The sequence below is a fragment of the Bubalus kerabau genome, chromosome 1, assembly GCF_029407905.1.
Source record: "Bubalus kerabau isolate K-KA32 ecotype Philippines breed swamp buffalo chromosome 1, PCC_UOA_SB_1v2, whole genome shotgun sequence".
Taxonomy (NCBI): domain Eukaryota; kingdom Metazoa; phylum Chordata; class Mammalia; order Artiodactyla; family Bovidae; genus Bubalus; species Bubalus kerabau.
In genome coordinates this window covers 180044847-180061779 of record NC_073624.1, presented here as the reverse complement: position 1 = coordinate 180061779, position 16933 = coordinate 180044847, and the positions used below count along the sequence as shown (strand labels likewise).

Sequence of the window (16933 nt, the reverse complement as noted above, 5' to 3'; positions counted from 1 at the left end):
CCACGGGCCCCTGGTGTCCATGAAATGCAGTGAGCTGACAGAAATAGACACTGTGGGAGCCAGACTTCCATAATACAAACTTAATTCTTGCACAAATCTACAACTTTTAAACAGTAAAATGAAAGGCCCAGTGTCGCCTAGAAAGAGGACTTGAAGCAGCACGTGGGAAGTAGAGTGGCTCTGGTCGTCAGGGCATGCGGTTACCGGCTCTGCTCAACTGTAAGACACACACGGGGGATGGGGGAAGCCAGTGAGGAGGGGGCGTGGGGACAGAAGGCCCCACCACTGTCCCCCACCTCTCCCAACACCCCAGCCCTGTCTGAGCCACTTACTGTATGTGGAGATGTCAATTTCTTCTGGAAGCTCTGCCACATTCACTTCAAACCGGTCCTGGACATCATTGAGGATTTTGGCATCGTTCTCGTCAGACACGAAAGTAACGGCCAGGCCTTTGGTACCGAAGCGACCCGCACGGGCCACCTGCAGGGAGACAGGAGCAAGGGTCAGGCTGAGAACAGACAGAGGTCCCCATCCAACACCAACCCTGAGAAAGGGGCAGGAGGGGAAGGGACACCCCCGTGGGCCACTCACACGGTGGAGGTAGGTGTCTGAGTCCTCAGGCATGTCATAATTAAAGACGATGTTGACGCGCTCAATGTCCATGCCTCGGCCGAACAGATTGGTGGCCACCAGGATCCGCCGCTGGAAGTCCTTGAACTGCTGATAGCGCGACAGGCTAGGTGCGAGAAGAACAAGGGGTGGCCATCAGATACAGGGACCCTGGGTGGCATCCCCTCCACGGGGCCTGCCAGGGGCTGAGGGTGGCCCACACTCACCGCTCCTCCTGGGCCATGCCCCTGTGGATGGCAATAGCTGGGAAGTTCTGTTCTACCAGGAGCTGGGCCAAGGCCATGCAGCGCTGCACTGACTTCACAAAGATCACAACCTGCGAGGGAGGGAGGGGCAGACCTGGGTCAGGGCCAGAGTCCCTCCCCGAGGCCAGGAACCCCAGCACAGGCCACGGGAGTGCAGAAGCATCACCTGGTTAAACTCCAACACATCCAGGAGGTCGAAGAGCTTGCGGTTCTTCTCACTGTCCTTGAGTTTCACGTAGTACTGCTGTAGCCCGTGCAGCGTGAGCTTGGTCTCGTCATCCACAAACACCTCCATGGGCTGTGCAGGGAGGAGAGCAGGAAGAGCCAGGCGGGGCTTACTTCTGGGCCTTCTGCCTGCCCAGAACCTTCCAAAAGTGACTCCATGGCTGCAATACTTCAAAGAGGCCTCTGTACCCCCAATACTTGTCTCCCAATAGCTGGATCTAAGGTCCGGCACGGTTCAGGTGTAGACCAAGCTCTCAGCTCCCAGTTTGACAAGAGAGGAAGAGGCTCCGCCGGCCTTCCAGCATGCTTGTGCCATGAGGGCAGCGTGGATGTTGGGGAGCGGCAAGAGCCTGCACCCTCGGAGGCTGAAGCTACCGCACTGAGCTCTCCGCCATTACTCACATCTTGCATGAACTTCCTGCACACAGGTCGGATCTCCTTGCTCAAGGTGGCGCTGAACATCATGCACTGCTTCTCGTGGGGGGTCAGGCGGAAGATTTCCTGCACGTCCCGCCGCATATCTGGCAAGAAATGGGGCGTGAGCGCCTGCCAGACCATGACCCCCACCCAAGACTGGATCCTGTCCCTCCCAACCTGTGCCAGGGAGCCGCTGGCCCCATGACAAGGGCGGTGTGAGTGCAGACTGGCCTGAGGGGGGGAGCCCCAGGTGCCTGAGGGCCCGGACTTAGGGTAATAAGCACAGGCGCGGGAGGAGCGGCAATCCACTTACACGCTGCCAGAGCGGAGCAGCCGTGCCAGCGCACCTCCAGCCACGCTTCAGGGTGGGGAGCCTGAGGCAGAGATAGCCACTGGAGTGAGAGCTGCAGCCGCTTCCCAGGCACAAGCCCCAGTTCCCACCAGCCCTGTCAGGGCTCCCTGAGCGCAGGCGGGGGCCTAGAGCTAAACCAGCAGGTGGCAAGGCCACAGTCCTCGGCTAACATGGACATGTGCCCAGACACGGCTTATCTTGGGCCCTGTGGTCCCACTCCAAGATCTAGCTCTGAAGCCGCAGTTCACTCTGCCAAATGCCAGGATTTGCCCGCAAATCTGTTTCCAGGAGACCTGCCTGCCGGCCACCCACACGACCCCACTCTGGGGAAACCTCTGGCCTGCCCTGTCAGGGCCTGGCTCTGAAGTCTGGGGGATGCTGCAAGGGGCCTCCACAGCCTGCAGACCCAGCGCAGACACTCACCCAGCTGCTCCAGCATCTTGTCGCACTCATCCAACACGAAGTGCTTCACATTCTTCAGGTTGAGGCTCCTATTGCGCACAAGCGCCAGGATCCGGCCCGGTGTCCCCACCACCACGTGGGGACAGTTCCTCTTCAACACCTCCTCATCTTTCTTGATGGACAGGCCCCCAAAGAACACAGACACCTATGTGGGCAGAAAGCTGCCGTCAACCATCTGGTGGCCGAAAGCTCACATCCAACTCCAGTGACTGCGGCCACTCAGTTCACGACCCTGCGAAGCCCCCACTGACACGCCAGACCTGGTGCCTGGGGACAGGAGAGGCCTCAGAGCCTGGCCCCAGCTCCACTGAAAAGCAGCCCCAGGACTGAGACTGGCACAGGCCTCTGGGGGCCATTCATAATTCATCAGGCTTTTAAGGAGCGTAAACCACCACAGACCTCAAAGGCAGCCACTGCAGCCAAGCCTGGTTAATGCCGGCTGGGCCAGCGCCACGGCCAGCAAGGCTACAGAGGGTCACGTGACGCCCCCCTCGGTCTGGGGACTCACCTTGACGCTGGGCATGTATTTGGAGAAGCGCTCGTACTCCTTGCTGATCTGGAAGGCCAGCTCTCGAGTGTGGCACATCACTAGGACTGTCACCTGTGGGGCAGGTGGGGTACAGACCCTTAAGGCAATGTCAGAAGTCCTCCCCTGGCCAGAGCCCACCCTGGTGCTGGTCCCCTGGAAGGTCCAGTCCACATGGCCCCAGCTTCTCCCAGTCTATCAGCTGCTGCTCACTCCCTGTATATTCATTTTTAGTTTTTTCCCTAGCAGGTAATAAGACTTACTGTTTGTTGTTTTTGTTTAGTCCCTCAGTCATGTCTGACTCTTCGACCCAATGGACTGTAGCCCATCAGGCTCCTCTGTCCATGGTTGCCATTTCCTCCTCTAAGGGGTCTTCCTAACCCAGGGACTGAACCTGCATCTCCTGCACTGGAGCCACCAGGAAAGGCCTCCCTACATCTCCTTATAGCTACTCAGGTGTGTCCCCCTAGGCCAGGGAGACCCCTAGCTGGTGACACCCTCCATGCTAACAGCTTCCCAAGCCTGCCCTCTGGCTGGCCTATGACCACCAGGGGAAGGCTACCACACCTTCCTGGCCCACAATGCCAAGGACTGAGACCACACCACGGCCTCCCATGAAACCTTCCCTCTGAGACCACCCACCCTAAGGTCAGTAACAAGGGCTCATGCACCCACACACCACCCAGGGAGGTGTGCCCCAGCATGTCAAGAACAGGACACCTGCAAGCGCCGCAATTATCCCCTCAAAGTAGTGAACTACAACATTCAAGGCATGAGAAGACAATTGTGTTCTGTCGGCAATAAAAGCAGTAACAAAACCATGTTCGGTGTAAGACTACCTTCCTGTATGTGCACGATCCAGAAAAGCACACGTGGAAATAACAGCCATCTTGCCGGGTGGTCAGACTGGGCACTTTTCAGTTTTTCCTCTTGGCTTATCATTTTGGGGGCGATATTGGTAACAACTAAGTGTGTGCGTGCTAAGTTGCTCACTTGCGTCTGACTCTTTGTGACGCCATGGACTGTAGCCTGTGAGGTTCCTCTGTTCATGAGATTTTCCAAGCAAGAATACTAGAGTGGGTTGCCATCTCCTACTCCAGTAGAACTAATTACCGTAGTTAATTTTAAAAGTCCACAAAGAGGATGCAGGAACAAGGATTTTTAACAAGAGGACCCATGATTCCTGCTGCATCAGGAAGTTGGGGCCTGGCAGGAAGGGTGTCCACCCACCTGTCCGTTGACGGGCTCAATCTGCTGCAGAGTGGCCAACACAAAAACCGCTGTCTTGCCCATCCCTGACTTGGCCTGGCACAAGATGTCCATGCCCAGGATGGCTTGTGGAATACACTCGTGCTGGACTGAGGGAAGAGAGCACATGAGCTATCAGAAACCGGACGGACGTTCCCTCCGTGCAGGCCCCTCACCCGAGGGGACCATGCCGAAGCAGTGAGAGGAGAGCCGAGGAAGGGAGGACCCAGGGGTGCGTACCCTCTGATGGATGCTCAAAGCCACAGTCCACTATGGCCCTCAGGAGCTCTGGCTTCAACAGAAAGTCCCGGAAGCCAGAGCTGTGGATGGAAACATAGGAACCCTTAACGTCTTTCTTGGGGGGAGGTGGAGCGCTCTCTGGAGGTGCCTGGGGCTCTTCATCTTCCTCATAATCCAGAAGCTCGTTTTCCACATCCTGTTCCGCCATGCTGCTGAGAACAGAGGAGGGGGAACAGGGCTCAGTGAAGCAATAACGGTGACTGACGCAGGCAGGAAAATTCCCAGAGTGAGGGGGAAGAGGGAGCCGGCTGCACAGAAGCTGCAAGCTGCTGACACAAGTCCGAGGTGGGTGAGGTCCTGGGGTCAGGTCTGGCCACCCAGCCACTGAAGCCAAGATTGGACATCATTCTCTGATTTGTCTTTAACTCACCTCCACCACTGACTCCAACAGCAGGTCCCACTACTCTACCTGTGTAGCACTCCCCAGCTTCCACCTGTTGTGCCCACATCTCCACCACCCTCCACCAAGCTGCCTCACTTCTCCCTGGGACCCTTCAGGCCACAACCACAGGTGCACCAAGTGAAACCCCAATTCCTTTCCACTTGCAACCTCCCTCTCTGGCCCCTACCCACCCCATTCCATGCCACCCCCAGCCTCATTTGGCTGCTGATACTCACTGAGCCTCTACCCTAGCTCAGGTCGCCCAGCCCCACAGACATGACTCTGCTGCATTACTTCTGGTCTCTGAACAAATAAATGCCTCCTTCCCAGCTTCAAGGTCTCAGCTCTACTGAATAGCCTCAGACCACCTAGTCTCAAGGACTCCCCTCCCCCTTCACTCCCCAAGGACCCCACCCTGAGCCTGGAGATGCAACTGCCAGGATGCTGGAGAGATGGGAGCTTGTGAGCTCGCCAGTGTCTACCCAGCCCCAGCTGCTCCTGCTATTTGTGGTTTGCACAAGGGAATAATTAAGTGCTCTCATGAAAAGACCTCCCATTGGGCTTGGCGCCAGTAAGAATACAGCCAAGATGGTAAAAAGAATTAATACAAAGTGCTATCACTTCCTGGCTTCATTTAATTCAGACACACAGAGCACCTAGTGGGTGCAGGCTACAAGGGACCCAAACATGAGAATACTGTCTTTTGTCCTCCCTGTTGCACCCCAGCCTCCAGTCAAGGGGGTGGTTGTTGCTGTCATTTAGTTGCTAAGTCGTTTCTCTTTGTAACCACACGAACCATAGCTGGCCAGGTTCCTCTGTCCATGGGATTTCCCAGGCAAGAATACTACAGTGGGTTGCCATGCCCTCCACCAGGGGATCTTCCCCACCTAGGGACTGAACCCATGTCTCCCACACTGGGAGGCGGGTTCTTTACCATTCAGCCATCAGGGAAGCCCAGTGTAGGGGGTGGAAGTGCTAAAAATAGTCCCTTTTCCTGAGATGGATTTTGATGGTCCCAGGCCCAATTTGTGGCCCTTTTGCCACTCATCCTCTGTTGAGTATGCAGCCCCAGGGCCTTAACCACCTCTGTGCAGCCTCTCTATGGACAACCTCTCCCCTCAACCCGCATCTGAGAAAAGGCAACTCCATTCTCTGAACTGTTCTGTCTTTTCTCTTTTCCTGTCCCACCAGCCAATAAAGTCAAGCAGGTCAATCAGGCCACTTTTCACCCCTGCTACGTCACTGGTTCTCAGGCTGTCATCACCTTTCTTTTTAGATTAGAGCAGCTTTATGGAGACATTCACATGCCATACAAGGCACTGTTTAAAAGGCACATTTTATTGGTTTCTTGTGCAGTCACAAATACTTTCAACTGCTGCCACAATCATCTTTAGCACACATTTCCTCATGTCAATAAGACTGAATCCTTAGGCTGCCATCCTGTGTCCCCCAACTCCCTTTGGCAACCACTAATCTACTTTCTTTTTATGAATCTGCCTATTTGGAACATTTCATATAATGGAATCATACAACATGTGACAGTCTGACTTCTTTTACTCACATAATTTTTCAAGGTTCCTCTACATTGTGGCCATGTTATCAGTACACCATCCCTTTTTGTGGCTGATGAATATTCCTTTTTACTGGAATACTACAGTTCGTTTTAGCCGTTGTCAGCTGAGGGGCACCTGGGCACTGTCACCTCTTGCCTGGATTATGCCAAAAGCCGCCTTGTTGGGCTCCTTGCTTTCCATCTCCCACTCCCCCTCAATGCCCCTCAGCTGCTGAAGGGAGCCTAAAAAAGCTAAGTCAGAGAAAGCCACTCCTCTGCTCAACACCCCTCCACAGGATCCCACTGTGTTCAGAGTAAAACAGAGTCCTCACCACAGCCTATCAAGCCCGGCACAACCTGACTCCCTCTATATGCAGAGTTTGTCACCCCCGTCACCCGCACACACAGGCCTTGCTGCTGAGCCTCAAACATGCCTCAGCACCTTTCAACTTGCTTTTCCCACTTTTTTCAAACCTCTGTTGTTTCAAAAAGGCATTTTCCATTGTTTAGTCACCCTGTCGTTTCCAACTCTTATTGACACCATGGACTGTAGCCCACCAGGCTCCTCTGTCCATGGGATTTTCAGGCAAAAATACTGGAGTGGGTTGCCATTTTCTCCTCCAGGGTATGTTCCCGACCCATGGATCAAACCCCCATCTCTGTGTCTCCTGCACTGCAGGCAGATTCTTTACCCACTGAACATCAGGGAAGCTGTTCTGTTGTTCCAAAAAGGCATATTCTAAAGTTGGGTCCAACTAAAAAAACACCCCCTCCAGTCATGCCAGCCCAGCACCCAGAACAGGACCTAGTACATAACAGTAAGCACTCAAGAGCAAATGGCTGAATGAATGGAATCAGAATCGGGGCCTCAAGGCAGAGTTTAGGGGCTAAGCAAGTATCTTTATTGGATTCTTGAAAGAGGCAATCCAAGTACTGAGGATTCCTACTGGTGTAAACAGGAAGGCTCACTTCAAGCATCAAAGAGAAGAAAAGGCACCAGCAAAGGGCAGTCCAGAAACCACTAGTCCAAACCCTTTCAGGGGTTGGTAAGAACTGGCTGCTTGAAGCAAGAGGCAGAAAACCAAGCTGGTTAGGCCCAGAGCATTCATACTTAATTCGCTGAACAATAAGAAATCGCTGATTAGGTTTTTAGCTGTGACTCAATCAGGATTTGCTCAAGACCAAGTTACTCCAGAGAAGATGGAGTAAGTTAAGGGACCAGCAGCAGGGAAAACCAGACACCAAATGAAAGAGGGTTAACCACGATGGGAGCATTGTTAAAGAGGGAAAAGAGGATGGATCACCCTACAGGGAAGGACCAACCCCTCGGGGAGCCTTGGACATAAAAGAGGCAGCGTCGTCTACTCTGGGCTTCAAATCCGGAAGGAGATGTGCATTCCAAAAAATAAGAGAAGAGTTCGAAGAAACTCTTTTTGTGTTAATGGGGAGACAAATTTAATGACAGACTAAGATTGACACACAAAAATTTCTAGGGACTGGCTAGGCAGAACCTAAAAATCAAAACAAATTAGATCAGGAAAGGATTTGGCGCTGTTTGCTCCACCCAGAGAAGGTGGCAGAGACCCCAAGAGCTGATCAACTTGAAAGCTTACAGACGACTAAGTAACAACTCAGACCCTTTGGCGTACCCTTTTCACCCTGAGGTGTCCCCCAAGAGAATTTTCATTTAAGACTTTGTTCCTTACTGGAACATCATTTTTTTGCCCTAAATCTCTGGAACTACGAATCCACCCCCTGAAACGCAAAGCAAGAACGGAGGAAGAGTTTCGATCTTCAACATCGTCACGTCTACAAGCTCCGGCTTCGCGCTCCGCGGCCCCAGATCCCCGCGTCGCCTCCTGACCCTTCCCCAAATCGCCTCGGGCTTCCAAGAACAGGCAGACTTTGCCCCAAGGTGGGGTTCAGCCTGCAGACGGCCATGACAGCCCCTCCCGGAAGCGGACCCGTACCCGCGCTCCAACGGCCAGGCTACCCCTCGCGCATGCGCCCTAACGCCCAACGGCCGCCAACGCGCGCTCGGGACACCACAACCGACCCGCCTCCCCCTGTCTCGCGCCCGGACTGCTTCCCTCAACTCCTGGCGTCTCCTATCTCCCGCTCGCCCGCAGATCCGACGTCTCCGCACCGCGACCCCGCGCCTGGGCCAGCCGCTCACCTGATTCCTCGTTCGCTTCCCCGTGCTGCGAAGAGAGCCACCCGACTCCAGTTACCGTTCTCGAGCCCCGACACGCGCTGTAGCGCTTCCTGTCTCCTGCGTCCGACTGCGGCACAGCTCACTGGACCGCTCGCTTTTCATTCAAGAGAGGCGGAAGCGATGATTGGATTCTGCGGAAGGCGTCTGGAGGCTATTGGTGGAGAGGGGAAAAGGGCGTGCCTCATACCTCCGATTCATTGGTCAATCTAAAAGTAGGCGCCGGAGTGGGCTGACCGAAGCGGGCGTCTGCGAGCGTACCGTCACGTGGTCGACGTTGTAACCGGCTCGTGTGCCACCATATTTAGTACAGGCAACCGAAGCCGTGATGTGGGCCCAGGGTGAGTGTCTCGCCCTTATGAAATATGGTCTCTACGCCGAAGAAAGAAGTTTTTGAAGTGGTCCTGCAGCGTAGAGGTTCTGAAAGAGTTCTGAAAAGGCTAGGGAGCTTGGAATGATGCCAGCGTGGAGGGACATTTTGCAACTTTAGTAGAGAAGGGGCCCCTCAGGGCATGGGAGTGAGAGAAATGGTCCTAAGCCACAATTCCTGTTTGCTGAAAGTCGAGTCCTGGTCAGACACTGTGCGAGTGGCCATGCAGGTTCAGGCCGAAAAAACCAAAACCAGGATGTTTTCGTTATAAAAATTTTGTTGTTGTTGTTACTTTTAGTTTTCTTTGTATGAAAATTTCCTAGCCTTTTTATCCCGCCAGTGCTTTACCGAGTTGAGCGTTCCCATGAGTTCTGATGATTGATACCCGAGTGACAATTGCCTGGTGCAGTTACAGAACATTTCCATCACCACAGAAAGTTCTGTTGTGTCCCTCTCAAGTCAGCCACACCCCTTTCCTCCCTCCTGCCCCAACCAGGCAACCACTGTGTTTATTTCTATCACTATAATCTTGTCTGTTCTTGAATTTAATATAAACAGAATCATGCAGTAGATTGTCTTTTGTGTCTGGCTTCTGCTCAACAAAATGTTTTGAGATTTTCCACATTGCTGTACATAGCAATATGTACAGCATATTGCTTTTTTACTCCTGAGTAGTATTCCACTGTGTGGCTATTCCACAATATAGCCAATGTAGTTTCTTCATTCACCTATAGATAGACATTTTTTCTCCAATATTTGGCCATTATCAATAAATCATATACAAGTATTTTTGTGAAAACGAATTTACTTCTCTAGGGCAAATACCTGGGAGTGAAATGGTGAGTGGAAGGTCATGTGAGTGTTCAGCTTTAGTAGATCCTGGCAGTTTTCTAAGTGGTTGTTCTACTTTACATTCTCACTAGCGCCCTGTGAAAGTTCCAGTGATTCTTAATTCTTGCCATACCTGCTACTGTCAGTCTTTTCTCAGCTATGAGAGATTTGGGGGGTCGGAAGGAGGAAGGAAAATAAGTAGGGCAAACTCCATAAGCCTGCTCCAGCTTTCCAGTCTCCCTAAGCCCTTGACACAATTAAATCTTTCTCCACAGTTTTCCAAAGAGGTTCAGGCATTTCCGTTTTCATTTAGTATAAAGCTACCTCAGAGTCCATGTCTGAGACAAATTCAGAGCTAAAGTCATCACAGGTATAACTTCAGTCAAAAAGCCCAATGAAGAGCAACCAGTCAATCCAGAGGGAGGCTTTACATGACATAAGGTAGATATTGTGTGTAATAATTACATCAGAACACTGATAGAGCACTTCCTCTATACCCGGAAGTGGGGAAGCGGGGCCAGAATGAGGGTGAGGCATGCAAACTTAAAGGGGGGCACCAAACACCAAACCAAACAAAGCAAAAGACTCATGAGACTTCCCTGGTGGTTCAGTGGTTAAGAATCTGCCTTGCAATGTAGGGGACGTGGGTTCCATCCCTGGTCCGGGAAGATCCCACATGCAGTGCAGCAACTAAGCCCGAGAGCCACAGCTACTGAGGCCAAGTGCTGCAACTACTGAACCCTGTGTACCTGGAGCCTGTGCTCCACAACAAGAGAAGCCACTGCAATGAGAAACACGCACAACGGTGAGTAGCCCCTGCTCTCCGCAACTACAGAGAGCCCACTCATAGCAACGAAGACCCAGCAGAGCCAAAACTAAAAAAATAATTTTTTTAATCTTAAAAAACTGAGTCATCAAGATAAATAATATTTGAATGCAGTATTTTAAAGTTGAAATTAATGTTTAAAATCTCTCTAAAATATCTGATGAGCAAAATATCAAAATTTTAAGTAAAGACAGGGTCAGTAACAGTGCTGCTGCTGCTGCTGCTAAGTCACTTCAGTCGTGTCCGACTATGTGCGACCCCATAGACGGCAGCCCACCAGGCTCCCACGTCCCTGGGATTCTCCAGGCAAGAACACTAGAGTGGGTTGCCATAACAGTGCCACGTCAAGCCATATTGGCACCTGCAAAAGGAAACGTTCAGAACTACTGATCCTGTCTTTTAAAAAAAATAATAATGATTTTATTTGCTTATTTATTATTGACTGTGCTGGGTCCACGTTGCTGTGTGGGCAATGTAGTTGTGGCAAGCGGGGACAGCTCTCTAGTAGTGATGAGAGGGCTTCTCATTTTGTTGGATTCTCTTGCTGCGGAGCACAGGCGCTGGGGCTTTCGGGCTTCAGTTGTTGCAGCATGTGGGCTCAGTAGTTGTGGCTCTAGGGCTCCAGAGCACAGGCTCAATAGTCATGGCACTCAGGCTTAGTTGCTGTGAGGTATGTGGATCTTCACAGATTAGGGATTGAACCTGTGTCTCCTGCAATGAAAGGTGGATACTTTACCACTGAGCCAGCAGGGAAGCCCTGATCCTGTCTTTATTTGGATTTTTTTTTTGGATTACTTTTGATTTTTTAAAAATTGCACATGCTGCTGCTGCTGCTGCTAAGTCGCTTCAGTCGTGTCCGACTCTGTGCGACCCCAGAGACAGCAGCCCACCAGGCTCCCCCGTCCCTGGGATTCTCCAGGCAAAAACACTGGAGTGGGTTGCCATTTCCTTCTCCAATGCATGAAAGTGAAAAGTTGAAAGGGAAATCCGCTCAGTCGTGTCCGACTCTAGCGACCCCATGGACTGCAGCCTACCAGGCTCCTCCATCCATGGGATTTTCCAGGCAAGAGTACTGGAGTGGGGTGCCATTGCCTTCTCCGAAAATTGCACATAAAAACACATAAAACATGTTTATATTTAATTTGGGGGAACCCCCTTAAATGCTGTGTTGGAGGCAAGTGCCTCCCCTACTTTTCACCCCAGTGTCTGTCCTGGTGCTCAGCCTTGTTCTGAGAAATCTAAATATATCAACAGATTAACTCTCACCTGGAATAGATGAGCTGTGTGTATTAGCACATCCATTGTTCATATCTATTGTCAGGTGGTTGACCTGAGCTCCAGAGAGAGTTAATCTCGGTCCCAAAGTCACACTGCTGGCAGGAATTCAAGACAAAGCCAGCTCTCTTTATTAGCCAAAACCTCTATCTCACAAAGAGTTGGGCACACCTTAGTGATGGAACAACAGAATGTCTATAGGTGGAGATAGAGGCCAAAGCCAGCTAAGTTGGAAAGCTGGAGAAAACCAGTTCCTGGGGAAAGAAGAGGAGCTCCAGGAAAGCAGGTGAAAGGTGACCTTGGAGGAATTAGATTATCTGAGATGATGCCGGAGAAGGAGGAGACTGGAGCCAGTTGAGTCCAGTAAAGAAGTCTTGGAAAACAAGGGGGAAGAAAAGAAAAAACAGGGCATTCACCATCTATGCAGCCAGGGGGAGCTTCTACTATTCAAAACAAGCAACAAGAAAGCCACAAGAAACAAACAAACAAAAATCCCACAAACTTTAAATCCAGAAAAGATTAGAGCCAGCTAAAGTATATCCACCACCCAAGATGAAAAAATGTTCACATTTGTCATATTGGCCTGATTCATTTCAGAATTATTTTAAGATAGGAAAGATTTTTAAACACCCACCCAAATAGCTAAAAAGGAAAAGACTTACAGTACCGAGGTTGGAGGAGAGGCTGTGAAGGAACCAGAAGTAAGAAGACCACTTCGGAAAATGATTTGGCAGTTTGTAATAAGGTTAACTAGGGAACCTTGAGCCCAACACTCTTGACATCTGAGCCGGATCCTTCTTTGCAGTGGGAGCCATCCCGTGCCTTGTAGGATGTTTAGGAGCATTCTTGGCCTCTCAATGCCAGTAACACCCATGCCTCAATGTCTCCAAACCAGAAATGCCTCCAGACATTGCTAATGTCCACCCCCAACCCCTGAAGACAGAAAAAATCATCTCCAATCAGACCCATTGCATTGAAGAGGCACCTATGTCATGACTAAGCTGTCCTCATACCAATCAATGAAACATTAAAAAAAATTTTTTTTACATATACACACCGTTATTATTTTTTCAATTTTTGGCTGCACTGGATCTTCATTGCTGCACGCAGACTTTCTCTAGTTGCGGCAAGTGGGGGCTACTCTCTAGTTGCTGTGTGCAGGCTTCTCATTGCAGTGGTTTCTCTTGTTTCCGAGCACAGGCTCTAGGTGTTCAGGCTTCAGTAACTGCAGCACAGGAGCGACTGATTAGTAGATCATTAGTTGTGTCTTGCGGGTCTTAGAGCGTGCAGGTTTCAGTAACTGTGGCGCGTGGGCTCTAGAGCATGGGCTCAGTAATTAAGGGGCGCAGACACAGTTGCTGCTTGGCATGTGGAATCTTCCCAGACCAGAGGTTGAACCCGTGTCCCCTGCATTGGCAAGTGAATTCTTATCCATTGCACCACCAGAGAAGTCCAAGGAAACTTTTTTTTTGTCCACAAAAAGATATGAACTGGTTCAGCGCAGTCCCTGGTAGCTCAGATGGTAAAGCGTCTGCCTACAATGCCAGAGACCCGGGTTTGATCCGAGTCAGGAAGATCCCCTGGAGAAGGAAATGGCACCCCACTCCAATATTCTGGCCTGGAAAATCCCACGGACTGAGGAGCCTGGTAGGTTATAGTCCATGGGGTCCCAAAGAGTTGGACATGACTGAACGACTTCACTTTTACTTCCCTAGTGGTTCAGTAGGTAAGACTCCATGCTTCCAATGCAGGGGTTGTGGGCTTGATCCCTGGTCCAGGAACTAAGTTCCCACATGCTTCACGGTGTGGTCAAAAAGTTATCTTAATACATAACAGATCCAGACTGGAAACAACCCAAATGTCCATCAACAAATGAATGAAGAAAGAAACTGTGGCCCATTCACACCATGGAATACCACTAGAAATAAAAAGGAATGAATGATTGCCATCCACAACATGATGGATAAATATTAAAAACACCATGTTCTTTGCAAACATACACTGTACAGTGTACAATCTAGTGTACGTTGGATTGTACACTTTAAAAGGGTGAATTTTACATTAACAGAAAACAAAATAAATATTAAGGGAAAGAATCCAGACATTTGGGGACTCCCCTGGTGGTCCAGTGGTTAAGACTTCACCTTCCAATGCAGGGAGTGTGGGTTCAATCCCTGCTTTGGGAGCTAAGATCCCACATGCTTGTGGCCAAAAAGCCAAAACATAAAACAGAAACAATATTGTAACAAATTCAATAAAGACTTTAAAAATAGTCCATATTAAAAAAAAAAAAAACTTAAAGAGAAAAGAAGTCCAGCCATTTAAAAAAATCATAAAATGATTCCATGAAGTATGAAGCTCAAGAACAGGTAAAGTTAATTTATGTAGAATCTACATGAGGAGCTTGCCAGGGAAAGGGCACAAGTAAAACTTATGCAAAAGGGGAGTGGGGGCCACAGAGGTAGGTGCATATATACACATTCATGTTGCTGCATGCCAAAAGATCTGTGTACTTTACCATATGTAAGTTGCACCTCAATCAAAATAATCAATAATTTAAAGTAAAAGACATAACATTATTGTTAAAGTGAAAGTCACTTCTATTCACACCCCCAACTCCATTCCCCTCCCCCACTACAGAAACAGCTTAAGTAAAAATAACTGAACAATGACTGCAGCCCTATTCCGTGCTTTTGGAGTAGGAAATGACAACCCACTCCAGTATTCTTGCCTGAAAAACCCCATGAACAGAGAAGCCTGGTGGACTACAGTCCATGGAGATGCCAAGAGTTGGACATGACTGAGCAGCTGAGCATGCACACACATGCTAAGCTTTATGAGAATTAATTCATTTAAACTTCCCAGCAACCCTATGAGGGAGATGGCACTATGATCATCCCTTTTTACAGATGAAGAAACTGAGGCATGGAGCAGTGAAGAAATTTTCCCAGGGACTTCCCTGGTGGCTGAGTGGCTAGGACTCCATGCTCCCAATGCAGGGTGCCTGGGCTCGATCCCTGGTCAGGGAACTAAGATCCCATATGCCACAACTAAGACCTGGTACAGTCAAATAAATTCATTCAATAAATAAAAATAATTAAAAAAAAAAAAAAAGAAACTTGCCCAGGGTCTCACCGTCCCTGTGCAGTGGTGCCAGAATTTGGACCCAGATGGCTTCCCAGGTGGCAAAGAATACGCCTGCCAGTGCAGGAGACATGAGAGATGTGAGTTTGTCCTTGGGTAGGGAAGATCCCCTGGAGAAGTGAATAGCAACCCACTCCAGTATTTTGGCCTGGAGAATCCTATGGACAGAGGAGCCTGGCGGGCTACAGTCCACAGGGTCACAAAAACTCGGATGCAACTGAAGCAACTTAGCACGCATGCAGCCTGGCAAACCTCAGCCAGGATGCCAGGCATACTGCCCACTACTCTGAACTGCTCCACAAACTTGATACATAATATCCCTTTCTGGATTTTTTTGTAATTTATATAAATAATAGCAAACTATCATTTTTTAACCTTGCTTCTTTATCCCCTCCCTCCACATGATGTTTTTGAGTTTAGCCTCCTTGATACATGTAGTTCTTCTGGTGGCAAATGAATCTACTCCCATTTCTTTTCTCAGGCCCCCTATGCTCCCCCGCTGGTGAAGACCTGCTTTGCAAAGAGCCTTATCTTTTGAGAAATAATCCTGATTCAGTTCCTCCCCTGCTAAGAATCTACCAGTGGTTCCCACAGTCCTCAGGGTCAGATCTGAATTCCACTCCCACTATGGGCAACATCTGGAGTTTTCTCTACTCCAGTTTCATCAGCAAAAAAAAAAAAAAAAAAAAAAAAAAAAAAAAACAACCCAACTCCAGCCATGCTTTCATGAGACCTGGTTTGTTCATCTTTTCATCCAACAGCTGTTTTTTGAGTACCTTCTGTGTGCTAATCCCTGTTCTAGGAGCAAGAGTAGTCATGTACAGATGTGAAAGTTGGACCATAAAGAAGGCTGAGCGCCAAAGAATTGATGCTTTCGAACTGTGGTGCTGGAGAAGACTCTTGAAAGTCCCTTGGACAGCAAGGAGATCAAACCAGTCAATCCTAAAGGAAATCAACCCTGATATTCATTGGAAGGACTGATGCTGAAGCTGAAGCTCCAATACTTTGGCCACCTGATGGGAAGAGCCGTCTCACTGGAAAAGACCCTGATGCTGGGAAAGATGGAAGGCAGGAGGAGAAGGGGATAACAGAGAATGAAATGATTGGATGGCATCACTAACTCAATAGACATGAGTTTGGACAAACTCCAGGAGATGATGAAGGACAAGGAAGCCTGCGGTGCTGCAGTGCATGGGGTCACAAAGAGTCAGTCACCACTTAGGGACTGAACAACAACAAGGAGCCAGAGACCCAGCAGTGAACAGGACAAAAATCCGTATCCTATTTTGTTGTTGTTTAGTCTCTAGGTCGTGTCCGACTCTTTGCGACTCCGTGGACTGCAGCTGCCAGGCTCCCCTGTTCATGGGATTCTCAAGTCAAGAATACTGGAGTGGGTTGCCATTTCCTCTTCCAGAGGATCTTCCCGACCCAGGGATCGAACCCATGTCTCCTGCTTGGCAGGTGGATTCTTTATCACTGAGCCACTAGGGAAGCCCCTCCTTCCCTCTGGGAACTGACATCTTCCTGGTAAAGTCTGACAAGAAAGAATATAGTCGTCAAATTTATTAAAATTTTGCAAGGATGAAAAAAGTATGTGAGGGGTGGAGCTTGGTAGAGATGGGGTGGGCCTTGTTCTGGGTGGAGATGCAGTCAGGGAAGACTTCCTTAAGAAGGTGACATTTAGACAAAAATGGAGATGAAGTGAGAAAGAGAGAATGCCAAGATGAGAAGGAAAAGCGTTGCAGGCAGTGAGAACAGCCAGTGCAAAGGCCCTGAGGTAAGAATCAGCATGGATGAGGAGGCTATGCAGCCAGAGTGGAATGAATGAGGGGATGTGAGTGGGAGACTAGGGCAGAGGAAGAAGGATATACCAGGTTCTACCTCACTCACCTCTGGGCCTTTTTGCTTCTGCTGTTCCTTCCACCACACACCCTTT

At 49.8% G+C, this 16933-nt stretch overlaps 1 protein-coding gene and 1 long non-coding RNA gene across 3 annotated transcripts; one reads left to right on the top strand and one right to left on the bottom strand.

The window, feature by feature from the left end:
- Positions 1-65: 65 nt before the first annotated feature.
- DDX39A (DExD-box helicase 39A) lies at positions 66-8625 on the bottom strand. 2 transcript variants are annotated; one of them, XM_055542832.1, is made up of 11 exons: positions 8516-8625; positions 4346-4557; positions 4088-4215; positions 2840-2932; positions 2293-2476; positions 1503-1621; positions 1042-1173; positions 837-946; positions 592-736; positions 333-480; positions 66-217 (listed from the first exon to the last, which is right to left on the bottom strand). In XM_055542832.1, exons 2-11 carry the CDS (start codon positions 4551-4553, stop codon positions 201-203), a joined length of 1284 nt encoding a protein of 427 aa, XP_055398807.1. In that variant the 5' UTR covers positions 4554-4557; positions 8516-8625; the 3' UTR covers positions 66-200. The 2 variants fall into 2 exon arrangements, with proteins under 2 accessions (XP_055398807.1, XP_055398813.1); XM_055542838.1 differs by having other exon boundaries at positions 4346-4554.
- Positions 8548-15648, top strand: LOC129624748 (uncharacterized). The gene is made up of 3 exons (XR_008701142.1): positions 8548-8892; positions 10391-10557; positions 15479-15648. It is a non-coding gene; the product is annotated as an uncharacterized LOC129624748 (long non-coding RNA).
- The last annotated feature ends 1285 nt before the right edge of the window (positions 15649-16933 follow it).